Source organism: Ambystoma mexicanum, chromosome 5p (assembly GCF_040938575.1).
Source record: "Ambystoma mexicanum isolate Mex_15411 chromosome 5p, UKY_AmexF1_1, whole genome shotgun sequence".
Classification (NCBI taxonomy): Eukaryota; Metazoa; Chordata; class Amphibia; order Caudata; family Ambystomatidae; genus Ambystoma; species Ambystoma mexicanum.
The window spans coordinates 799,557,212-799,583,635 of NC_090930.1; the positions used below are offsets into that span (position 1 = coordinate 799,557,212).

Genomic DNA, 26,424 nt, shown 5'->3' on the forward strand with positions numbered 1-26,424 from the left:
TGGTGGGAGACATGGGTGGGGGCCTGGTGGAGGGTGCCCCTGGTGGCTGGGGGGTGGGGGTGGTGGGAGACATGAGTGGGGGCCTGGTGGAGGGTGCCCCTGCACTGCTGGGGGGTGGGGTTGGTGGGAGACATGGGTGGGGGCCTGGTGGAGGGTGCCCATGTTGGCTGGGGGGTGGGGGTGGTGGGAGACATGAGTGGGGGCCTGGTGGGGGCTGCCCCTGCACTGCTGGGGGGTGGGGGTGGTGGGAGACATGAGTGGGGGCCTGGTGGAGGGTGCCCCTGGTGGCTGGGGGGTGGGGGTGGTGGGAGACATGGGTGGGGGCCTGGTGGAGGCTGCCCCTGCACTGCTGGGGGGTGGGGGTGGTGGGACACATGGATGGGGGCCTGGTGGAGGGTGCCCCTGGTGGCAAGGGGGTGGGGGTGATAGGGGACATGAGTGTGGGCCTGGTGGAGGCTGCCCCTGCACTGCTGGGGGGTGGGGGTGGTGGGAGACATGGGTGGGGGCCTGGTGGAGGGTGCCCATGGTGGCTGGGGGGTGGGGGTGGTGGGAGACATGGGTGGGGGCCTGGTGGAGGGTGCCCCTGGTGGCAGGGGGGATGGGGGTGATAGGGGACATGAGTGGGGGCCTGGTGGAGGCTGCCCCTGCACTGCTGGGGGGTGGGGGTGGTGGGAGACATGGGTGGGGGCCTGGTGGAGGGTGCCCTGGTGGCTGGGGGGTGGGGGTGGTGGGAGACATGAGTGGGGGCCTGGTGGAGGGTGCCCCTGCACTGCTGGGGGGTGGTGGTAGACATGAGTGGGGGCCTGGTGGAGGCTGCCCCTGCACTGCTGGGGGGTGGGGGTGGTGGGAGACATGAGTGGGGGCCTGGTGGAGGCTGCCCATGGTGGCAGGGGGGTGGGGGTGGTGGGAGACATGAGTGGGGGCCTGGTGGAGGGTGACCCTGGATGCTGGGGGGTGGGGGTGGTGGGAGACATGAGTGGGGGCCTGGGGGAGGGTGACCCTGGATGCTGGGGGGTGGGGGTGGTGGTAGACATGAGTGGGGGCCTGGTGGAGGCTGCCCCTGCACTGCTGGGGGTGGGGGTGGTGGGAGACATGAGTGGGGGCCTGGTGGAGGCTGCCCATGGTGGCAGGGGGTGGGGGTGGTGGGAGACATGAGTGGGGGCCTGGTGGAGGGTGTCCCTGGATGCTGGGGGGTGGGGGTGGTGGGAGACATGAGTGGGGGCCTGGTGGCGGGTGACCCTGGATGCTGGGGGATGGGGGTGATGGTAGACATGAGTGGGGGCCTGGTGGAGGCTGCCCATGGTGGCAGGGGGGTGGGGGTGGTGGGAGACATGAGTGGGGGCCTGGTGGGGGCTGCCCCTGCACTGCTGGGGGGTGGGGGTGGTGGGAGACATGAGTGGGGGCCTGGTGGAGAGTGCCCCTGGTGGCTGGGGGGTGGGGGTGGTGGGAGACATGGGTGGGGGCCTGGTGGAGGCTGCCCCTGCACTGCTGGGGGGTGGGGGTGGTGGGACACATGGATGGGGGCTGGTGGAGGGTGCCCCTGCACTGCTGGGGGGTGGGGGTGGTGGGAGACATGGGTGGGGGCCTGGTGGAGGGTGCCCATGTTGGCTGGGGGGTGGGGGTGGTGGGAGACATGAGTGGGGGCCTGGTGGGGGCTGCCCCTGCACTGCTGGGGGGTGGGGGTGGTGGGAGACATGAGTGGGGGCCTGGTGGAGGGTGCCCCTGGTGGCTGGGGGGTGGGGGTGGTGGGAGACATGGGTGGGGGCCTGGTGGAGGGTGCCCCTGGTGGCGGGGGGGTGGGGGTGATAGGGGACATGAGTGTGGGCCTGGTGGAGGCTGCCCCTGCACTGCTGGGGGGTGGGGGTGGTGGGAGACATGGGTGGGGGCCTGGTGGAGGGTGCCCATGGTGGCTAGGGGTGGGGGTGGTGGGAGACATGGGTGGGGGCCTGGTGGAGGGTGCCCCTGTTGGCAGGGGGGTGGGGGTGATAGGGGACATGAGTGGGGGCCTGGTGGAGGCTGCCCCTGCACTGCTGGGGGGTGGGGGTGGTGGGAGACATGGGTGGGGGCCTGGTGGAGGTTGCCCCTGGTGGCTGGGGGGTGGGGGTGGTGGGAGACATGAGTGGGGGCCTGGTGGAGGGTGCCCCTGCACTGCTGGGGGGTGGTGGTAGACATGAGTGGGGGCTTGGTGGAGGCTGCCCCTGCACTGCTGGGGGGTGGGGGTGGTGGGAGACATGAGTGGGGGCCTGGTGGAGGCTGCCCATGGTGGCAGGGGGGTGGAGGTGGTGGGAGACATGAGTGGGGGCCTGGTGGAGGGTGACCCTGGATGCTGGGGTGTGGGGGTGGTGGGAGACATGAGTGGGGGCCTGGGGGAGGGTGACCCTGGATGCTGGGGGGTGGGGGTGGTGGTAGACATGAGTGGGGCCTGGTGGAGGCTGCCCCTGCACTGCTGGGGGGTGGGGGTGGTGGGAGACATGAGTGGGGGCCTGGTGGAGGGTGACCCTGGATGCTGGGGGGTGGGGGTGGTGGGAGACATGAGTGGGGGCCTGGGGGAGGGTGACCCTGGATGCTGGGGGGTGGGGGTGGTGGTAGACATGAGTGGGGGCCTGGTGGAGGCTGCCCCTGCACTGCTGGGGGGTGGGGGTGGTGGGAGACATGAGTGGGGGCCTGGTGGAGGCTGCCCATGGTGGCAGGGGGTGGGGGTGGTGGGAGACATGAGTGGGGGCCTGGTGGAGGGTGTCCCTGGATGCTGGGGGGTGGGGGTGGTGGGAGACATGAGTGGGGGCCTGGTGGCGGGTGACCCTGGATGCTGGGGGTTGGGGGTGATGGTAGACATGAGTGGGGGCCTGGTGGAGGCTGCCCATGGTGGCAGGGGGGTGGGGGTGGTGGGAGACATGAGTGGGGGCCTGGTGGGGGCTGCCCCTGCACTGCTGGGGGGTGGGGGTGGTGGGAGACATGAGTGGGGGCCTGGTGGAGAGTGCCCCTGGTGGCTGGGGGGTGGGGGTGGTGGGAGACATGGGTGGGGGCCTGGTGGAGGCTGCCCCTGCACTGCTGGGGGGTGGGGGTGGTGGGACACATGGATGGGGGCTGGTGGAGGGTGCCCCTGCACTGCTGGGGGGTGGGGTTGGTGGGAGACATGGGTGGGGGCCTGGTGGAGGGTGCCCATGTTGGCTGGGGGGTGGGGGTGGTGGGAGACATGAGTGGGGGCCTGGTGGGGGCTGCCCCTGCACTGCTGGGGGGTGGGGGTGGTGGGAGACATGAGTGGGGGCCTGTTGGAGGGTGCCCCTGGTGGCTGGGGGGTGGGGGTGGTGGGAGACATGGGTGGGGGCCTGGTGGAGGCTGCCCCTGCACTGCTGGGGGGTGGGGGTGGTGGGACACATGGATGGGGGCCTGGTGGAGGGTGCCCCTGGTGGCGGGGGGTGGGGGTGATAGGGGACATGAGTGTGGGCCTGGTGGAGGCTGCCCCTGCACTGCTGGGGGGTGGGGGTGGTGGGAGACATGGGTGGGGGCCTGGTGGAGGGTGCCCATGGTGGCTAGGGGTGGGGGTGGTGGGAGACATGGGTGGGGGCCTGGTGGAGGGTGCCCCTGTTGGCAGGGGGGTGGGGGTGATAGGGGACATGAGTGGGGGCCTGGTGGAGGCTGCCCCTGCACTGCTGGGGGGTGGGGGTGGTGGGAGACATGGGTGGGGGCCTGGTGGAGGTTGCCCCTGGTGGCTGGGGGGTGGGGGTGGTGGGAGACATGAGTGGGGGCCTGGTGGAGGGTGCCCCTGCACTGCTGGGGGGTGGTGGTAGACATGAGTGGGGGCTTGGTGGAGGCTGCCCCTGCACTGCTGGGGGGTGGGGGTGGTGGGAGACATGAGTGGGGACCTGGTGGAGGCTGCCCATGGTGGCAGGGGGGTGGAGGTGGTGGGAGACATGAGTGGGGGCCTGGTGGAGGGTGACCCTGGATGCTGGGGTGTGGGGGTGGTGGGAGACATGAGTGGGGGCCTGGGGGAGGGTGACCCTGGATGCTGGGGGGTGGGGGTGGTGGTAGACATGAGTGGGGCCTGGTGGAGGCTGCCCCTGCACTGCTGGGGGGTGGGGGTGGTGGGAGACATGAGTGGGGGCCTGGTGGAGGCTGCCCATGGTGGCAGGGGGTGGGGGTGGTGGGAGACATGAGTGGGGGCCTGGTGGAGGGTGTCCCTGGATGCTGGGGGGTGGGGGTGGTGGGAGACATGAGTGGGGGCCTGGTGGCGGGTGACCCTGGATGCTGGGGGGTGGGGGTGATGGTAGACATGAGTGGGGGCCTGGTGGAGGCTGCCCATGGTGGCAGGGGGGTGGGGGTGGTGGGAGACATGCATTGTTGATCAGTAGTACAAGGTGACATGTGGGTTGGCTGGGGGGCATGCCCATGGTGGATGGGCTGCCTGCGGGACATGAGCATGGGTGCAGGGTAGTCCCCCGTGGTGTGGGCTGCCTGCAGGGTCCGTGGAGGTTGTGGAGCGTACACCTGGGAGGGCCCACACGGCCAATTCACGTGTGGTACTCCCCAGAACCCCTGAAATACACGTACCCTGCTGAAATCTCGTGTGGAACTTCCCGCGCACCCCTGAAGTACACGTACCCTGCTGAAATCGCGTGTGGAAGTTCCCGCGCACCCCTGAAATACACGTAACCTGCTGAAATCGCGTGTGGAACTTCCCGCGCACCCCTGATATACACGTACCCTGCTGAAATCGCGTGTGGAAATTCCCGCGCACCCCTGAAATACACGTACCCTGCTCGCACTGGGCCAATCGCGTGTGGAACTTCCCGCGCACCCCTTAAATACACGTACCCTGATGAAATCGCGTGTGGAACTTCCCGCGCACCCCTGAAATACACGTACCCTGCTGAAATCGCGTGTGGAAATTCCCGCACACCCCTGAAATACACGTACCCTGCTCGCACTGGGCCAATCGCGTGTGGAACTTCCCGCGCACCCCTGAAATACACGTACCCTGATGAAATCGCGTGTGGAACTTCCCGCGCACCCCTGAAATACACGTACCCTGCTGAAATCGCGTGTGGAACTTCCCGCGCACCTCTGAAATACACGTACCCTGCTGAAATCGCGTGTGGAAATTCCCGCGCACCCCTGAAATACACGTACCCTGCTCGCACTGGGCCAATCGCGTGTGGAACTTCCCGCGCACCCCTGAAATACACGTACCCGATGAAATCGCGTGTGGAACTTCCCGCGCACCCCTGAAATACACGTACCCTGCTGAAATCGCGTGTGGAAATTCCTGCGCACCCCTGAAATACATGTACCCTGCTTGCACTGGGCCAATTGCGTGTGGAACTTCCTGCGCACCCCTGAAATACACGTACCCTGATGAAATCGCGTGTGGAACTTCCCGCGCACCCCTGAAATACACGTACCCTGCTGAAATTGCGTGTGGAAATTCCCGCGCACCCCTGAAATACACGTACCCTGCTCGCACTGGGCCAATCGCGTGTGGAACTTCCCGCGCACCCCTGAAATACACGTACCCTGATGAAATTGCGTGTGGAACTTCCTGCGCACCCCTGAAATACACGTACCCTGCTGAAATCGCGTGTGGAAATTCCCGCGCACCCCTGAAATACACGTACACTGCTCGCACTGGGCCAATCGCGTGTGGAACTTCCCGCGCACCCCTGAAATACACGTACCCTGATGAAATCGCGTGTGGAACTTCCCGCGCACCCCTGAAATACACGTACCCTGCTGAAATCGCGTGTGGAAATTCCCGCGCACCCCTGAAATACACGTACCCTGCTCGCACTGGGCCAATCGCGTGTGGAACTTCCCGCGCACCCCTGAAATACACGTACCCTGCTGAAATCGCGTGTGGAACTTCCCGCGCACCCCGGAAATACACGTACCCTGCTGAAATCGCGTGTGGAACTTCCCGCGCACCCCTGAAATACACGTACCCTGCTGAAATCGCGTGTGGAAATTCCCGCGCACCCCTGAAATACACGTACCCTGCTCGCACTGGGCCAATCGCGTGTGGAACTTCCCGCGCACCCCTGAAATACACGTACCCTGCTGAAATCACGTGTGGAACTTCCCGCGCACCCCTGAAATCCACGTACCCGGCCAAATCGCGTGTGAGACTTCCCGCGCACCCCGGTATACACGCACACGTATTTTTGGTCAGCGGGTGTCCGTGTTTGTGGGTACCCCTTTGCAGGTCATTTGTCCTGGAGGGCCACAGTATAGGACATTCATCATGGCAGTATATAGGTGCTATTTGTTGGCGCACCTTTTGGCGCACATTTCTTACAGCCGCAGAGACGCTACCGCCTGCTTTCTTGTGGCGGTCGTGTTTGTGCCTGTGCGCTGGTTTGAGCGTGCACTTTTTTGCCCTATTCTATTCCATGAATACGTGTTGTAGGCGAGCGTGTGGGCGTTCCGCGCACTTGTGCCCTGTACTTCCCCCGTGACGCCCACGTTTTGGCAAGTTGTTCCCCATTCCGAGTGTTACGCCCGTGTTCCGCCTACTTTTGTTGCGTGCGCCGCGCTATGTGCGAATTTCGCTGTGGCCTGTGCGATTTTCGCTGTGACCTGGCGCACGCTGTTAGATGGCCTGTGCACCAACGTGCGCCGCGCACTTTTTTATCGCACATCGGCTGGTTTTCTCGCGCACGGACTTCCATGAATCGACGTGCGCTGCTTTTCGTGCGATTTTCGCACTTGCACTGCGATTTTCGCTATTCCACTGCGATTCGCACGTTTTTGCCCACTTGCGCCGCGCTAATTATTCCATGAATCGGCCTGATAGTTTTTCCGCCCGAGAGAAGCACGTGAATGTGAGTTCTTAAATTCCTATTAAAAACTAAATGAATAGTGAGTGCAATAAATATCCTCCTAGTGGCGACGCCTTGTTTGTATGCAGGCTTTCACAATTATAATCAGAGAGGTCCACATCCCATATCAACCATGACTATCACACCCAGAAGGGCACTGGGCTACTACCCTCAGGTGATCTTTCAAGATCTCTTGGCAGCCACTTTTTGGGGTTCAGTGGGGTGGTCCAGGGGGCTTAAACAGCTCTTTCACCAATGTAATGTTTTTTAGGTACATTGAGGGCTCACAGAAAACTAACAATCAACCTAATGATGCCATTGGACACACTTAAAAAAAGTTCTTCATGTTGGTGTTTACAAATTCTTGTTTCCAAGTTGGTGGGTGGCACAAGCAGCAGCCTGTGTCTGGTCTGCCGGCCTCTTTCTGGCATGGACTCGGGGTCTCTCCATTTAAACCCCTTGCCACCCTCATTGCTATTATTACCTTGAAGGTCTTCCACGATGGCTAGTCATGTATGTCTTCATCACAACCAACTCTGCTGTTCTCTGCTAAAATATCCTTCATACGGAATGAATGGCTCGGTTCGCTCCTTGACTTCCAGTGAATGCACCTCATTCCCAGACCTTTCCATGCCATAAAGTGCCTTACTTAGCCCCCAGTTACAAACAAACAATAAACCAGCTCCAAAGCCTCTGTTATTATCTTTCCACCAAGGACAATTCTTTATCTGCTTCGCCTTGTGTGGTTTCCTTGCCCATATCAACAGTTGTGTATCCCATGGCCTTGCTCGTACTTCCTTAAAAGTGACCTTCTGATGTTTGTGGGTTATGTTATATTATGTTAAGGTCACTTATAAAGTGCTCGGTCGCCCACAGGCATCATGGTGCTGGAGAGGTAAGTAACCAACATCTAAACAACAAGTCAGCCAATCAGCCGCAGTAATACATTTCCCAAAGGTCCAATGGTTTGGTATATGTTTTATAGCAATAGGAAGGTCATTCCACAGCTGAGCTGCAGCAATGGAAAAAAGCCTGATCTCCAATACGTGCACAGCGGAAGGAGGGGACACATAGCAAGCCGGCTGTAGTTGAATGCAGGGAACATTTAGGAATATAGAGCACAAACTTGGCGTGGGTCACTCCATAAAGTATTGTTGGCTGCCACACATTTCTGGGTCACTAAGAGTAATGAATAACACAGTGAACACGTTGTAGGAATTAGGTTCCTGCCCTTTGCCTCAGAGAAATATAAAACACTATTGTTGTCAATAAAGGCAAGAGGCAATTTGTTGACTGGCTCCTGCAATGAGATAGGGCCAAAGTTATTTGCAAGTGGGCACTCCTCATATTGAAGATTTTGAAAGTTTGACACGAGCTCTTAACGGCCGAGTCTACTCTGTTTTCAAAATACCTCTTCTTTTTCTTTTCAATCACTGCGCGGTACCCTCTAGCCTGGCCAGTTTATCAACAAACCAGTGATTTGCCCGAGCAGTGGCAGCTTCACAGCACAGCAAGCGCAGCAATAGATTCTAGAAGCAGGAGAGGGAAACCTTCAAGATTATGGCATGCGGCAAGATTGACAGGCTTATGTTATGTGATGTTAGTGTTAGTGGGTGTAAATGGACAGCCATGTGCATCTTTGCGCTAATAACGGACTCACACAACAAACTAATCATAAGCAGCACAACTTATCAGCTATTTGAAATCTACAGAATGTTTAAGGTTCTTAACAGTTGGGATAAAAAAAGGTAGACATTAAAGGATTGCTTTCATCTTGCAGAGTTGCAGGGCAGGCAAGTTGTTCCAGAGCTTTGAGACAAGTACAGCAAATGTTTTCCTCAATATTGTGCACTCTCAAGAGGCAGAATAAGGTGCGCGTAGACTTTGGATGGTGCAGAACAGCACGGGTTTAGCACCTGATTCTTTATATAAAGGTGCATGTGTAATACAACACACGTATTTGTGAACTAAGCACATTGGCCCTCATTACAACTGAGGTGCTAAGTGCACCAACTTTACCACCATGGTGTAAACTACGTTTACACCATGGTGGATGGCGGATTTACCGCCCCATTACAAGGTGAGTGGGGCGGTAAATCCCCATTTCCCATTTTCCCTTCCCCATTCCCATTTTTGCCCCATAGGGCATAATGGGAGTGGGGAAGGCGCTAATTACGGCACCATAAATTACAGTGCCGTAATTAGCACCAAGGTGCCTTAGCACCATGGAACTTAACGCCTGCAAAAAGCAGGCGTTAAGGTGGGAATCAGGCGTTAAGGGTTAACGGTGGCGTTAACCCTTAACGCCTGAGTTGTAATGAGGGCCATTGACTTGAATGCCACCCGATGTCTGACTGGAAGCAAATCCCATGATGCCCAAGGAGATGTCATGAAATCTGGAACATTGAAGAAGAAGGCGTGCTCTACTCTCTGTAGTAATATTGCCATGAACCTTGGTGATACACACAGACAAATTCCAAAACCAAAATACAAAAAACCAAAAGCATTCAAAACCAAGATTCTATGGAGAACAGATAACGATGTCAGTAGACGCGTCAATCTTTTCACATGCAAGGAGCAATGTTTTGTCACCATAGAAATGTGTTGCTTGAGTGACACATCTGTATGCATGATGATTACTAATGTGCTCACTGTTGGTACAGGTTCAGCACAGGGGTACACTTTTCTGGCCAAACATTGGTGTTCCAGATGTCTATGTAGGCATTCACAGGTGCCACCCAGACCTTTTAGGATTCATTTCAAGGGACTTGCTATCCTCCCAGTCTAGCATAGCAGATAGTGAATCATTCACAGTGCTGGTCATGAGGTGTCTATTTCCTGGTAACTTCATCAGAAGCGGAGTGTCATCAGCCGAATGAAGCAACGTAAGACCCATCTTAGAAATAAGGTGAACCAGAGGGTGAACTTAAAGATCAACAAGTGTGCATTAGTCAGGTTCTGCTCCATAGCAAAACAACTATTGGTCATCATTGTTTATATGAAACAGAATGTTTAATGAGTTTTGTTATTATACTTATTTGTGAACATTTGTTTCTGAGCCAACATTGACCTGATGGGGGTACGTGCTAATGGTTCACCCTGTAGATGGGCGTTGTCAAGGCATAACATTATACATAGGCAACATTAGAATAAAGAATAATACATTTGGAAACCCCTGTTGGGAGTCACAGGCGGTAGTGTTTAGTAGCATTGGGCACATCTTTTTTTGCCTATTATTCGTTCACCGTTCACTTAATAATTAGTTATGGTTGGTACCCTCTGTTGGTGCAATCTGCAGACAGCAGAGCACCATCATATAGAATCTAGACCACACTGACCCATTAACTCCTAACCAGGAGAACATAGACTAAAACCACAGAAAAATCAAGGTGCCATTGCCTAATGCAAAAACTAACTAGAGAGCTCAACTGAACGCTAGTAAGAGACCCAAGAAACCACACCTACCCCACACAACGTAAAAAGGCGCACAGACATACACATTTTCCCCATTATCTTTATTGTATATAAAGATTAAACAGTAAAGACCAAACATATCAGGGCCCTAGGGCGCTACTTGTGTCCAAAGTTTAGGAGTGGAAGGAAAATAACCCATTTCAAGCCTTGAATTTTGAGATTGCGACCTGCTCTGAATTCTGATTGGTCAGAGTCAAGTAGACTATATTGCTCAGCAAATGCTTGCAACTGCCTGGGTGCGTGGGGTTCACCTTGCTTCACACAAAATGACATTTGGGACATAGGGTGAACGCTACCCTGGTCTTCTGTGTGCAAAGATGGCCTTTTGAAGAGTGGACTGAGCACTGCCTTTTTCCCTGAGTCTGGTAGCATCCCGGTAGCATCCCAGCAGGCACCAGATGGCATTGCTAGAGGGAGGCCATGTCTCCTTTGCCACCATCAGTGTAAGAGCCTTTTGCCAGAGATCCTGAAGAGGCGAGGCCTAGCTGGACTCCTTCTAGACTTCCATGTGAGCCACTATCGAGCGGCAGGACAGATTTAGGGTCTTTGATATCATGAAGCAAGGAAGTAGATTCAGGCAAGAGCTCGGTACACCAGTGGTCAGTTGAAATGTTTCTAATCTTAACAGGTAAGCAATTAGACGGGTCGTGAACTGACATTCATGGGGGTGGTAGTACTGGTTAAGGAGAGATGCTCAATCATGTTAAACGCCTCTTCTAAGGGGGCTGGAGCAGAAACTATTCTATTACCAAGCATTTCTCTTTTTGCTTTTAATAGAGCCGACTTTTAAATTCATGGCCGTCTCCTAACTTGAATTGTGATTGTTGGATTAGAGGCGTGTCTCTTTCCTATCTGCCGGGCAGGAGGTTTAACTCTTGAGTAAGCCATTCATGCATGTATATGCTTCTTTTCTTCCTTATCCGCGTGAGGGGTGCAGTGGATTCAGCAATCTCCAAGGGGCAGGTCATGTAGAAATAGTAAATTATAGACACAACGCACGTGTCCCCTCTTCAAGGAGTCCTGGATGGCAGAGTTAGCCAGGATTGACCCGTTGGTGTACCTTGAAAGGTCAAAAAGAAAATGTCAATTAAAAGCAGGTGGTCGGGCAAGGTCTATGACTAGGGCTGTGGATATTGAATGCTTCAGTTGCACCCCCAGGCATCACATAAACGGTGTCAATCTAAAGGATGCCATGCAACGAGACAGCAATGGAGGAGGAGGTCTGCCTGTGAATATATGGAACATAAGTGTCTGCACCCCCTGCCCCAAAGATCCTGTGAGCGTAAAGGAGCTAACAAGTAGGCATGGGAAAATAATTTCTGTTGAACACTAACGCACCTAAATTCGCAGGGCATACAGTTTCTGCCAATCTACCTCCATTTTTCACAAGTACCTGGCAGTGTATGGCCCCGCCCCACCCACAACCTAGCTCAGCCTCTCTGGATCCCACAGACTGGCTGCTTTCTTAGTCGAACAATTAGAAAGCCTGTCTTCTGATAGATCTATACAGTCTCTCGTGTGTGTGTGTGTGTGTGTGTGTGTGTGTGTGTGTGTGTGTGTGTGTGTGTGTGTGTGTGTGTGTGTGTGTGTGTGTGTGTGTGTGTGTGTGTGTGTGTGTGTGTGTGTGTGTGTGTGTGTGTGTGTGTGTGTGTGTGTGTGTGTGTGTGTGTGTGTGTGTGTGTGTGTGTGTGTGTGTGTGTGTGTGTGTGTGTGTGTGTGTGTGTGTGTGTGTGTGTGTGTGTGTGTGTGTGTGTGTGTGTGTGTGTGTGTGTGTGTGTGTGTGTGTGTGTGTGTGTGTGTGTGTGTGTGTGCGCGCGCGCGCGCGCGCGCGCGCGCGTGCACGCACACATTTTTGGATGCATATGTGCACCCGCACGCAAACCTTGAGTTGCGGTAGCAGTCGCCCTGAATACCTGATGACAGTGGATTTAGCAGGCAATGCCTTGAACAAAGAAAGAGGATGTCAGGTTCATGAACAAAGACAGCCCAGCATCACTTACAAAACATAAACTAATCTCATCTTCAACAAGCTGCTTTCAACAGAAGCACCACATATTAAAAAACAGAATCCACCCATCCAAGACCCATGAACAGTCCTTTCCAACGCACTAAGGAATCAGGACCATCGATATCGGAAGGTCAGACCTTCGATTCATCAGTTCATGGCTAATCATTATAGAGGCAGGGAATTAAACAGAAGGCCACGAAAAAAAAGCATAGAAGATCCCCACAGTGGAACCACCAGGAAAGGTGAGCAACAAAGGATGAGCCAAACTTTCCGAAATCATGAAAGGGTGGCCACAGAGTGGTGAACAGATGAAGTATCTGAGAAACTCCCACTGCATTGACTTTCAGTGTGGGTTCCTGGTGGGCCCGATAGGCTGCTTAACACTAGCCCTGTGTAATTGGTGTCAGGGGAATAAACATGCAATGTGTGAGAAATTTGACCATCCGCACAGGGAATATGCGCTCGCCTGGGCTTTTTTGATTTTTTGGAAATGAAAATGAATGATGGGAGATCAACCTCCAAAAATGTTTGAGGCCATTCTGCACACATTTTTCCTGCTCACCGCCCACATAGTCACGTTTACTCTGGGAGGACAGGGCCACAGGTGCCGCCCTCTACTGTCATGTTAAGCTGGAATGTGACAGCCATGAGTACATCAAAGCATATAAAGAAGGGGGAAGATGACACCTTCCTCCGGCCATCGGTAGCCTAATTAAAATATCAAAGGCTCCATGGCTGCCTTCCTATTGTCTAAACTGCTGGTGGCAGCGCATACTAATAGGAGTTAATTGGAACAGGCCTGTGTCAGGCTTGATCGCAGAATGGGCAAGAGGAAGGCAGGACTAACACCTCTTGGATATGCAATGTGTCAACTTGAAGCTAGATCTCACACCTCTGTATGAAGAACAGTGAATGGCATGTGTGGGTCCACAGTTTACTGTAGGTAACCCCTGTAGAGCGGACTCCTTTCAGAGGGACGAAGTATGTGATTTGAGTTATACAGAAGTCTGTTCTTACCACAAACTTCAAGTGAGAGCTGCACTTTGATCAAGAGACACAGGGGGCTCAGTAAACCAGAGAGACACACTTTGATCTTCAACAGACAGGAAGATGGGTGGGATTTAGGAGTACATGTTGTCACCTCTAGCCTTTACTGTTGCAAAGCACTCTGGTCCTGAGCTCACACATAGCAGAAGATTGTTGGTAGGGACCCAGGATTAGTTAATTAAGGTAGGCTTAGCCTGCACCAATCACTGGGGCCCATTTGGCTTTAAAAGACAGCTGAGCTCTGCACTTAGGAGATCATCGACGACTTTGAAAGGAGTAAGAAGAAGGACTCATTTGGACCCTGGCTGAAAGTATAGTCTGCCTTACATCTTCTGCCCATGAAGGAAGGCCAGGATTTCCTAGAGGGAAGCAAGATCCCACCCCTAAACATATCCCAGAGAACATATGGAGATACCGGACTCAGAGGACCCATCCAGCAGCTCCAGAACTGGTACCCAGCCAGCACACAGCATGCCCTGCTAGGTTCTGCAAGCAAGCTTCCTAGGTGGGAAGTGCCAGAGGGTTTCTGAAACAAGGACAAGGCCGTTGCCTGCAAACACTCTCCTCAGCTTTGGGCCGTCCACCTTAAAGGACGACACAAGCTCTGCGTAGAAACTAGGAGGAGTGCCACAACAAGCATCAACCAGCGTCCATTTTTTTAAGGACATTTTCGAGACAGTTGAGCCCTAGAACCGTGACTGGCTCCACCACAGATTGTGTGATGCTGCAGTCACTATAGCCATCTGAGACGCCTCGACCAGTGTTGCAGATCCACCAACCAGCAGAGAGTCAACGATTCTTGAGCCCAAGCCGCCATGTAGGCCAGCCTGCAGCCACCCGTCCAGCCTCGCTTGCCAGACTGCCTGCCGCCTGATATCTGCAGCTGTCTCACTTATTGAACTCTGTTGTAGGAGCTGCAAAGCCTCCTGAAACCGACTTGATGCTGTCGAGCATCAAGGTCATCTCAAGCACCAGGTACATTGTGGTTCTGTCCCCCTGGTCCTTCTCTGACGGCCCCTAGTGACATTTACAACACCTTTCTCCCTTGGTACTGAAACCAAATAACCTTGAACAGTTAAGCCTGATTGCTCAACCGACTACCCTCCTGTCAGTGTCCAGAGTGCATCCCTTTCCTTCATGTAACTGTCTGTCCTCTGTGTTCCTTTGCAGGGTGAGTTGTATTTTGTAGTGTGCTAGAACTGTCTGTTGTAATAATAATAAGGTAGATATTTGTATACATCCTTGATGGACATTGCCTTTTGTCATTGGGTAATAATTGTATTTTTGCTGTGTTGCAACTAACCTGTGAGGCTGATAGATGGTTTAAAAACCGATATTCATCCCTGTGCCACTGGTGCCCCAAAAGTTGATTTGTCCCACGATGCCTTCATACAAGAGAGAAGGTGGGCGTGCTCACCTTCCAAACATAGCCAGTTCAGCATCACTTAAGAAACCACACACTTAAAAAGACATCAACAACCTGCTGTAATCAGTGGTACAATACATGAAAGAAAAGAAACCAACAAGCCAATACACCGGTGTGGCTCTTTCCAACTGGCCCAGAGGAGGTTCACAATTGCAACCAGTCACTATAATCTACAGAACAAGATGAAGGACCTGCCGGTCCATGATTTTACCATATTACCCAGACAATTCGCAGCAGAGTCCCATTGCCTAACAGAGGCTGCCCAGAAGAGGCACACAATATGAACACGAAAGGTCAGAAATAGGGTCCCAACCAGGGACGAGGGTTTGTCTCAAAACTCACAGGGAACAACTATGCAAATAAATGCGCTACTTTGCATCCGATATTGCACGAATTCCATATATTTTCCACAAATATTATGTGCTCTGCCTGTCTACACAACCGAAACCGTGATTTCATTTGTCTAATTTCAAACACTATTCTGCTTCCTATATGGTCTGAACTAATGGCACAATGGGTAAGTGGTGCAGCCGCCACCCTCTGCACTGGCATTGAGCACTTTGCCATTGGCACAGTCCACCTCTGCACTGACACAGGCCACCTCTGCACTGACAAAGGCCACCACTGATGCAGGCCACCTCTGCACTGCCACAGACCACCTCTGCAATGTCATAGGCCACCACTGCACTGACACTGTCCACCTCTGCACTGACGCAGGCCACCACTGCAATGACACATGCCAACACTGCACTGATGCAGGCAGCCCCTGCACTGACGCAGTCCACCTCTGCATTGACGCAGGCCACCTGTGCTCTGACACAGGCAATCACTGATACTGTCCACCTCTGTACTGAAGCAGGCCACCTCTGTACTGACGTGGGTCACCTCTGCACTGACACAGGCCTGCACTGACAAAGGCCACCACTGCACTAACACAGGCCACCTCTGCACTGCCGCAGACCACCTCTGCACTGACGCGGGCCACCTCTGCACTGACACAGGCCTGCACTGACAAAGGCCACCACTGCACTAACGCAGGCCACCTGTGCACTGCCGCAGACCACCTCTGCACTGGCACAGGCCACCCTGCACCGACACAGTCCAACTCTGCACTGACACAGGCCACCACTGCAATGATGCAGGCCACCTCTGCACTGGCATAGGCCACCTCTGCACTGACACTGTCCACCTCTGCACTGACGCAGACCACCCCTGCACTGACACAGTCCACCTCTGCACTGACACAGGCCACCACTGCACTGATGCAGGCCACTTCTACACTGGCACAGGCCACCTCTGCACTGACACAGGCCACCATTGCACTGATGCAGTCCACCTCTGCACTGACGCAGTCCACCTCTGCACTGACGTAGGCCACCACTGCACTGACACAGTCCACCTCTGCACTGACGCAAGCCACCTCTGCACTGACACAGGCCACCTCTGTACTGACGCAGGCCAACTCTGCACTGACAAAGGCCACCACTGCACTGACACTGTCCACCTCTGCACTGAGACAGGCCACCTCTGCACTGAGGCAGGCCACTACTGCACTGACACAGTCCATCACTGCACTGACGCAGGCCACCTCTGCACTGACACAGTCCTCCTCTGCACTGACACAGGCCACCACTGCACTGATGCAGGCCACTTATACACTGGCACAGGCCACCTCTGCACTGACACAGGCCACCTCTGTACTGACGCAGGCCACCTCTGCACTGACAAAGGCCACCACTGCACTGACACTGTCCACCTCTGCACTGAGACAGGCCACCTCTGCACTGAGGCAGGCCACTACTGCACTGACACAGTCCATCACTGCACTGACGCAGGCCACCTCTGCACTGACACAGTCCTCCTCTGCACTGACACAGGCCACCACTGCACTGATGCAGGCCACTTATATACTGGCACAGGCCACCTCTGCACTGACGTAGGCCAGCACTGCACTGACACAGTCCACCACTGCACTGACGCAGGCAACCTCTGCAACAACACGGGCCACTCCTGCATCTGCGCGAGTCCCCATTCCTCAGTACAGGCTGTTTTGCTAAGCGATACAAGGCACGAGTATATGGCTTGTTGCCCACTTGCACTGCAGACCTCCTGCTCCCCAATAGTTACACCAGGGGGAACAGGAGGAGGGGGTTATGGCGGATTAAGTACAATTAAACCAATAGATGAATCAAATGGATGTGGCACCCGTTTCTCTGCTTGTATGGAAAGCAACGGACCAAACACATTTTACTCCAATCCATATTTTCTAAAAATATATTTTACAAAGGCAAAAATGAAACCGGTCGTTTCTTTACTGGTTGCCGTGTAACATAACATGGACTGTAGTAAACACATTTCATTTTGACACACTATAGTAAACACATTTCGTTTATGCAATGCTGCACACGAAAAACAGCCATATCAATGTGTACCTTTGGCTCGCCAGAATTGTTCGACTATAACGTCCATCAACCCCTGCCAGCATAGTGAATGGTAAGGGATTATGGGAGTTGAAGTCCAACATACATGGAGAGCCACAGGTTGTAGATCCCTGCCCTGGAACAAACATGTTAAATAATACAAATTCAAACACAGCCTATTTGCTCTATGCCATAGTTCCTAAGCAGTAAAACGTGTTACAATCTACATTATGGCACACACACATTATACTGTCAATAGGACACATTAGATGAGTAGTCATGAGTTATCCTTTTATGTTGGTCTCGGAATGTAGGCTTCAAACAGGATTCCATGTCTAGGTGCAGACCTGTGCAAACTATTTAGCCAGTCACAGGCAATGAGACGATTGGTCCCCACTTTCCATCATGTCAATGTAGTCACCCATGGACGAGAATGGCACTGTCCTGGTTTGGCTGCCCTGAAGGTCAATTTGGGCATGTTGTGTGCTGTTTATTTGTGCATTACGTCATCTGTGTTTTGTTGTTTTGTGCATGGTTCTCAGAGAGATCACCTTCATGGATGCTGCTATAGGAATGGTCCACACCACAATTTGGTGCATGCCCAGTTATGTTTATTTCCATCAAGAAAAGATTTTTTGTTATTTTATTATTTTTAGTAGGAACAAAGCCTACATGTAATTGTAGGACATAACACTGTTGTCAATGATACTTACTACCACACCGGTCTTCAACAGAAGGTAATGGACTGTTTGCGTGACATCCGCCGCGTGCATCAGATTGTGATAGGGGTTTTTGTGTTTGCTGTAACCAACTTCAAGTGCTTCCACGAATGAGACCAGTGCAGAAATTGGTATCTGAAAAGCAATGAGGAGAGTGAAAGATTGATTACTAGGCAGCCAATGAAAGCATGTCACCCTATCAGCAGCACCTGGCGCCTGAAAGGATGACAGATGGTGCAAGGACTGTGGCAAGGCGATAGAGTCTCTACTGCATTCAGAAAATAATCACTTTCATGGGCGTGTTCATATTAAAAGGATGATCCTAACCGTTGCCTCTTATTGTGGCGGCATTCTCACTATTTACTATAGACATGCTTACCACAGCATTGTTTAACCAATGATCAATAAGTGAATGTAACATAGAGGACATGGGCTGTTTAGGGTCAAACCAGACAATAACGAATAATAATGGTGAGAGGAGTAGAAGTGTGGTGGAGGCCATTAACAATAGCTTTGAAAGAAGATCTAAAATAAAGACTCAAAATAGGTGAAAGGCAAGGGAATGTCCCCACCGCGTGTTAGGTCCACTACCCAGCATGCAGCATTACTTCAGAATGCATACTAGACTGAGTAAAATAATGACCCAGGGCTCAAATCTAAGGACGGTAGAACGCCCCCATAAGTGGCCTGCTGAAATTCGTGGATCACTGAGCCAAAGGTTCAGGCATCTTCAATGGGTCAGATTTGGGGTAGGGATAAACAGTGCCCTGATTCCACAATGCGCCGCACAGCCCTAAACCCACACCCTCATGCCCCTCCCCAGCCTCGCCCAGGAAACCTAAATAATGGTTTCTATTTCCAGTGCAAGAGTGTCAAACAAAAACAAGTGTTACCGTGCCTGCCAGGCTCCCACAGTGCACTTGGGCATGATATAGGGCTCGCTGTAGCCAGCACTCCTCTGTGAATCCTTGGGTGAACTTGAATTCCCCAGACAAATCTTCAGGGAAGTTCTACAAGTTCATGGGACTCAAACCACCTCCAATTGTGTAGTGTCCCCTGTATCGCCACTCGAAACCTTCAACATGTTTGCCTTCTCTGGCCACTGAGTGGTAATCCCTAGGACACAGAGTTGCCCTCCTCTCTTTCACAGTCTTGCTCTATGAGGATTTTTCCGGTTCCAGAAAACAAACAGGCACACTAGTCATTTACCTACAACATAACAACACTGACTCACATATATACTTGACTTCTGACACAAGAAGTCCTGTTCCGTCTGTCTCCCCTTTGTTCAGACATCACACTGGATACTGTGATTTACATTTCTAAGCACCTTTCTTTTCTGAGTGCTTCTGGTGTGCATGTATTAGCTTTTTTTTTAGAGTGTGCTGTAGTAATGTCACCCATTTGCAGCCAAATCCAGGCGCCCAGCTGCTCTTCTGTTGGGATCTGACTTGACCTTCAGGCTGATAACACACAAGGAGGTCAAGAGGATTTGCAACAGATGTACATCATCACTACAGGCCTCCATAGCAACAGCTCTGATGTTCAGTGTCAGAAAAGGACTGTGTGCAGGCAGCCTGAAAGGAGCTTTACAAGAACGCGTGGAATCCATGGGCAGACTTCAGAACCAGGATAGCAGGAACCCTTATGTGTGATTTCAAATGCTCCAAGTCTTACCTCATGTACAATTATAAATCATGACCACATTTATCCCATGCACTATTGTGGTAAATCAGTAGCACATATCAAATACATTTCTAAAGATTCCTCAGCCTTTCTAAAGGATCCTCCAGAGACGTGCCTTCTCCAATAAGGTGGAGGGAAACATTTTAAAAAGTGCCCCAACATTTTGAACAGTGTGTTTTCCCCATCTGGCTTTCTCCTGTCTCTGTGATTGAGAGGTTAGAGTGGAGGAGTCCACCTTGAGGGAAGCTTTGGTCCCAACCTCTTTTTAATGCAAAGGATACCTGGATGTCCTGGTAAAGGAGGGCGCCCTTGCACTGCCATGCAGTTTCGAGCCACTATTCTGCAGCTTTGGGAATAGTCCTTTCTCCGAGTTCAGGAAGGGAATACATATATGTAACCTTTTGCCCTGGACGTGGTCACAAAAATGGGGATAGGGACATGCAAGGACACTGAACGTGCACAGCAAAAGGGGCCCGTTGTTGCCAAATCTGGTAGACCACCTGAATCCTTTGATGTTTCCTTGAATCTACCAGGAGACTGTGCAATTTCCTAAGGTCACCTGTGAGAGTATCTATGTGTACTCATGTGCGTGAGACTAACTGAAGGAGTGTGTTTGGCAGAAAGGCACAAATCATGTCATGCAATGTTTTACATGGGGAATTCTGCCAAATATTGTGGGTGCAGCAAGATGAAAGAGTTATAGGGGTTTGCAGGGCACGGTTTGCATACATTGTGGGTGGCATGAAAAAAATATTTTACAGTGATCAATCTGGCTTGTATCGTGTGTGTGTCATCATGAAACTGAATACTAGCGGCACTGTTCACTGGTGTTTAGCCTGTACAATATGATGACAAAGTTTAACTGTGAGAATGCTAGAAAACATTGTTAGCGCATGTTCATGAAAAAGTTTTACACTGAGAACGTTGTCATATATTTTGGTATTTTGAGTATATGCATCAAGAACTTGCTCTAGCATTGGAATGCTGGCATACATTTCAGGTGCATCATCATAAACATTTGACAGTAGGTATTCTGCCATATATTATGGTTGCAACATTATGAACGGTTTTTTTTTACACTGTGAATGGTGGCACATACATGGGCGCAGCATCATGAACATTTGACAGTGGGAATGTTGGCATATACTGCATATACTGTGGTCAAAGTCATCATGTAAATGTTGTAAAATACTCCTGCGTACTGTTGATGATGTTGCATCTATTGGATTTTTATCTGACTGTAAATTGTATGGACGTCTACCCCTTTTTGTGACAGAAACTGTGCAGTCATTGTCACCAAGCCATTATATTAAAACTCTTTCAGTAGGAGGACCCCCAACCTTCCTCACATTTCTTCAGGCTCTCTCAGTACTCTTAGTTGATCCCTCTCATTGGGGGCAATATTAATGTCCCTCAAATAAACAGGTTCACCACCTGCTACTGGTCTTGAATCTTTTAGTATGGCAGTGCCACTTCCCCCAAGGAACCTTGCACACTATTCGGCACCAAAGCTGCCTACACCGCTGCCCCAAAATCACCATCACCAAATGATTGAAGAAAGAGAAATGTATGTCACTAAGTGATCCTGAAAAATCTATTTCCTTTGCTTAAATATAACTCAGTGGCTGATTTATAAATGCTCAGTTAAATAAGATCACCGAAAGCAAAAGCTTTTCAAGCAGGTCAGTCATCTTTCCGACCGGGCAGGGCCTAAATACTGACTGAAGACATAAAGAGAGAAAACCTGAGTGATTCTCGCAGAGAAAATCTGTAAGTAATGTGTTTTGCCATCTCAGGAGGCATCTGCTGCCTGCGTCAGCTGGAGAATGGTAGCGGTGTATGAAGAGCCTTCCTCGGCGACGATGAATATTGCAGCGGGGCAGCGGCTTCCAGCAACATTAAATGCCACTCCAGAGAGAGAGAGCAATCGATGAAGCAGGATTTCCATCTTCTTCAGTATAACAGACTCAGGTACACCCACCAACATTTAGAGGTGATCTCATTAAGAAGCCACGAGTGATAGTGGCCAGCATCCCTAATGCCACTACGGAACAGACGGTGCAAAGAAAGCCTACTGGAAGGTACCATGCAACTGTAAACTCTCCCTCCAAAGTCACTTCCTCCCTATCGGAAAGCAACGTGAAACGTTGCTATCTCTTGTGTAACTTGCCTGAGTCACTAGATTTGAGAGAAAATACCTGTGTTCATTCTAGAAATAAGATGATGTTGTTACGTGGTAAAAACAGCACAATCAAACCCGTTGCAGATCATAAAAGAAAGAATGAAGATCTCTTTGAATATGGTCATTCCCTTCTGCAATGGCTTGCCAGGCAAAGACTGATGGTCTGGAGGGTTGCCCAGAGCAATTGCCAGTGGTTTATGAGTAATACTAAACTTTCCAGCCATCACCTCTTTGTTTTGCCTTGTCACTCCGAGAGGGATCGCTATGCCCGGATGTTGGTCCTTTACGTGCTGGGCCAAGAGACACAATCTACACATTGCCTGATGAGGCTGAATGAGGCTGAAACATATTTGGGGATGCTTGTGGTCTTGTGCAGAATGGATGTGACCAAGCAGTTCAGGCTGGACTGTCCCTATTGGGGTGGCAACAAGTCCTGCTTTGCATATGGTCTTTCCCCTTTCTGTAATGGATTGGCAGGCGAAGAACAAATGCCAGAGGTTTAAGATTCATTCTAAACCTTCCAGTCATCACCTCTTTCTTTTGCTGTGCTCCCACCAGCTTCAATGTAGCAGCTCCGACACTCCTGCCATTACCGGCTGTCTCATAGAGTCTTCCTGGTCATGGTGGATGAACTACATACATGCATTGGGCTCAATTGAGATTACCCCACAACACTTGCACAGTTGATGCTTGCAGCCGGGAGGAGGAGCAGGGGTTACAAATCTGGCCGAAATCGGGCAGCTAAGTTTACCAATAATGTTGTGTCGTCTGGCCTTCGATGGTCCCTGAGCCTGCCCTTTGGCCCTGTCCCCCATAGGCTGAGGTGGGGCCAGTGACATCCTCATTCCCCCACCCCCAAACCTGTGTATGCACAGCTGAAGTAGTGCAAAGGCAAATGCTGGACTCAACATTCCTTGTCGGTCCTTCCTCGTCTTTCACCAAAAGGCCGAGCCAATACTTCAGAGCGCCCCTGTCCCTCGTGCTATCTGACTCGAGAATCTACCTACCCAGACCCTTGCATTGCCTTGGTGCTGTGTCGAGCGCGGAAATCGACTTGACTCGGCTCTATAAGTCTGCACTTAATTGTGAGTAATCTCTTCCCCACCACCAAACCACATCCCTTGGTTTCATCTAACACCCTCCAAACCTGCTTCATCAGAGGGTACTGACAGGTGGGGTAGTGAAACAGTAGTGGTACAGTACTGTACCACATTTAAGTATTTGAAAGATGACCAGCTACTATGCTCATACTGACACCCAGTCCCATACCTCACAGCACTCTCCACTGTATATGTTCAGAATCTATGAATACATTTTGAGAGCAAGCATTGATGCAGCGGTTAAGTAAGCAGTGCATCCTAGCTGAAGACCTGATGCTCCCATTACTTGGAGCCAATTGTAAACATTGTACTCGGTCAGAGCAAACACAAATGCGACATTGTATTACATAAAGAAAGTCTATCAAGTGATAGTGATATCTGGCATAATATACCCCCTATCTTATGCTAATAACTTGCCGCAACTATTCAAGGTGTTTCCTGACCAAATAGAGCAACAACACCAAGCTATTTCATAAGGTCACACACCTCTAAGGTGACTTGCAATATCCATTCTATATAGGGCGTAGTAAATACTTTACTGAAACAGTCATCCCCTTTAATTTCTAGTCTCTTTCTTTCTCTACAGTAAGAGCTCTTAATTTGTTGATATATCTATGCAATGTAGAATCTGTCTGGGTGGCCAAAACATCACTAAGCTTGTAATGTATTGCTAAAAATAATACTTTAAGTTAAAAACCATGCATTTTAAAGAGTTGTCTGGTGCAAACCAAGTGCATACAATGCAGATACATTATTGCTTCCCCGTTTTAAACTCGAGCAGTGCCCAACATCAACATACTGCCACAATCAATTCCATATCAATTAATGACCATGAATAAAGTCACATGAATAGATTTGAAAAGAAAGGAATATTAAAAGCTAGTGTCAGCTTCGATTAAGTGCTCCATTTGCAGCTGGAATTCTATCCAATATTGGCTCAAGCAGCAGGCAATGCAACATCGCAACTCAACTATAATACGTTAATTCAATTACAATAGTGATGTATTTTTTTATTTTTGGCTAGTAAGTGGCACTGACTCACCCCCTAGAGGCAAAAACTATTGTTTTAGATTTAAGCTAGGAGGAAGATGATATATGAGGAGCGGTGCAAAGCGGGATGGTATCGTTTTGTTTTTAAACACCCATTAATGGTCCATGGCCATGTTAATCCCCATGGCCATTCCCAGCACTTCCTGCCCCTCGCTGCCAAAAAACATATCCCTGTGGGATCTCTTTGTGCTAGCCTTTTCAAGTAGTACCACAAACAGAGTATCAAAGTGTCTGCCATTGTTAGTTCAAAGACATCTTCTGAGAGTTAACGGTTTAATTGGAGGTGTAAATGCACTACTGTTGTAATAACACACTTAATTTATGAACAGTATGCGTGACCTTCACTGTAGCCCTTTAAAAACAAGCATTGGCAAAGCCATCTGGTTTGTCTTATGTGTGGGTTTTAGATAGGCATCTGGGAAATCATGAAATGTTATGTCCCTATCTTTCAGGGATTCCAGCTCATTAAAGCACATCGGCAGCCATTCTCCAGAGGATGGATAGCATCCTCCAGTGATGATGCATGGCTGCACATTCAACTTGATCTCTTTGCGGAATTCAACGCAGGTGATCACAGAGCACTCTTGGCTAAACGATCTGCTCACATGGGCATGAGGGTAAGGTTTCAAGAGGATCAGATCTTCTGTCTCTGGAATCTGTGCAGATGTGAAGCTCAAGATTGCCTCCCCTGCACCTGCAATGTGGGGTGCATCAGGGGTCAATTTTATTCTCTGTGTTGTTCAGGTTGTACATGCAACCTCGGCGGTGCTCGTTTCAAGGTGCAGTGTCACAGTTCCTCAGTCTTCCTCCATATTCTGAAAACACACATTTATACTTAAAGGTGGCATCTATTGAAGAGGTCTATCTCCTGAGGACGAACCTGGTAGTGTTAATCGTGCATACTGCTTGCCAGTCTGCAGTGTAACTCTTCTAAGGCTCTGTTTCTTCGTGTTCCCACTGAAAGGGTTGATGGTGATAGAGTTGTACAGTCCAGGCTCTCCATTTCAGTCAAGAAAGTGATTTCTCCTACTCTTGTGCCCGTTGCTTTCTCTTTGAGTTTTCTTCTTGTCAACAAACAGTCCCTAGAAGAGTGTGTGGCTGAGATTCCTAAATAGTCTCATATCAGAATGTCGAGAGACAGATGAATACATCACTCATGGCAACTGCCCTCCCCTGCCCCAATATCGAGGTGAGAAGCTCTATGTATTAAGGCAACCATTCCAGCCTTATCTTGGACAGATAAAGGAAGAAATGGTCCTTATATAACTAAAGATGGCGACGGACTAGCAAACTCACTGTTAACTGATACACAGGTTTACAATAGACATAAAGCAAATAAGCACTCACCATGAAGAAAGGTAGACATAGGTCAAACTTCCATTTAGACATGAAGAATATCGCTTGCACCATAAAGACACGAAGAACATAATCTAAGCCATGTATATGCTGAAACACAGCACAAACCATATGCGCATATAGATCACTAGGATACAAATGCAACAGTAAAAGGCAGCAATCTTTTCCAAAATAGAAGTCGAAGTATGCATTGAAATGAATAAATGCATTGAGGCTTCACAAAACTCAAATTGCTGAATTCACTACGCTACAGATTCGGACAGGGTGCAAGCAGTAGCTGCACGGTGCTGTTCAAGGCTACAATGGCATTAGGGAGTACACAGACAGTTTAGAAGAAGAACAAGAGATACCAATTCCCACAGCACTAGGCATATTGCTCTTAGATTAATTGAAGAGCAACCAGTCTTTGAATGGCAGGTGCAATTTCTGCAAGAAACGGATAGACCAAGTTCCTAGTGGTTAGAAAGATACCAACACTTATGTTCATATTAGCTACAACCTCAATAAAAGCGCAGGGTGAAATAATTCAGAACATGGTTCTCTCACACGTGACTAATATTTTAAGAACAGTGTATATTAATTAGTGCAGACACAAATAAGACACCTGCCTTGCCCCACATTCAAATTTAGAGGCACAGGGCGCCATACTAGGCCAACTACAAAGTGAATCACTCTGGCTCATGGCCTAGAAGATGAGGAATGGTATTTGTCTTGAAATATACAAGCAGCTTGTGGACCTTCTACCCCCTATTCTCATTTTGGCTCATGTGTTAATGACCTGTCATTTGCTCAAGATTGGAAAGTAAGGTGCCAACCAATAGAAACTTCAAATGTTATGCCACCCAACCAATAGCCTACTTTTAAGATGACATGTATTCTCCATTATCAATTTAGAGGTGGTCTCAGATGGAGCCATCAGATAGAATATAGCCAATAAGCAGACTAACGCCTATAGGTCCTATATGTAGACAGTTCCCGTAACCAACCTACATGTCCCGTAGTTTTTTGGAGCCAAGATTGTGATGTGACGTCAATGATGACGTATTTTCAGTTTTTAAACAATTTTCATGCTCAAGAAGAACTGAGAGCTGACAACTGTTTTGTTTGTATGCTTACCCTGCTTTAAGGGAATTGTTCATAAAGT

At 50.8% G+C, this 26,424-nt stretch overlaps 1 protein-coding gene across 7 annotated transcripts in view; it reads right to left on the minus strand.

Moving 5' to 3' along the window:
- The window catches only part of PDE1C (phosphodiesterase 1C), a 2,232,090-nt gene that overhangs the window by 448,698 nt on the left and 1,756,968 nt on the right, over positions 1–26,424 (minus strand). For all 7 annotated transcript variants that reach the window (XM_069613219.1, XM_069613222.1, XM_069613221.1 and 4 more), the window contains one exon: positions 17,901–18,041. In XM_069613219.1, the coding sequence (XP_069469320.1) occupies positions 17,901–18,041 (141 nt within the window). The remainder of the gene's footprint in view (positions 1–17,900; positions 18,042–26,424) is intronic.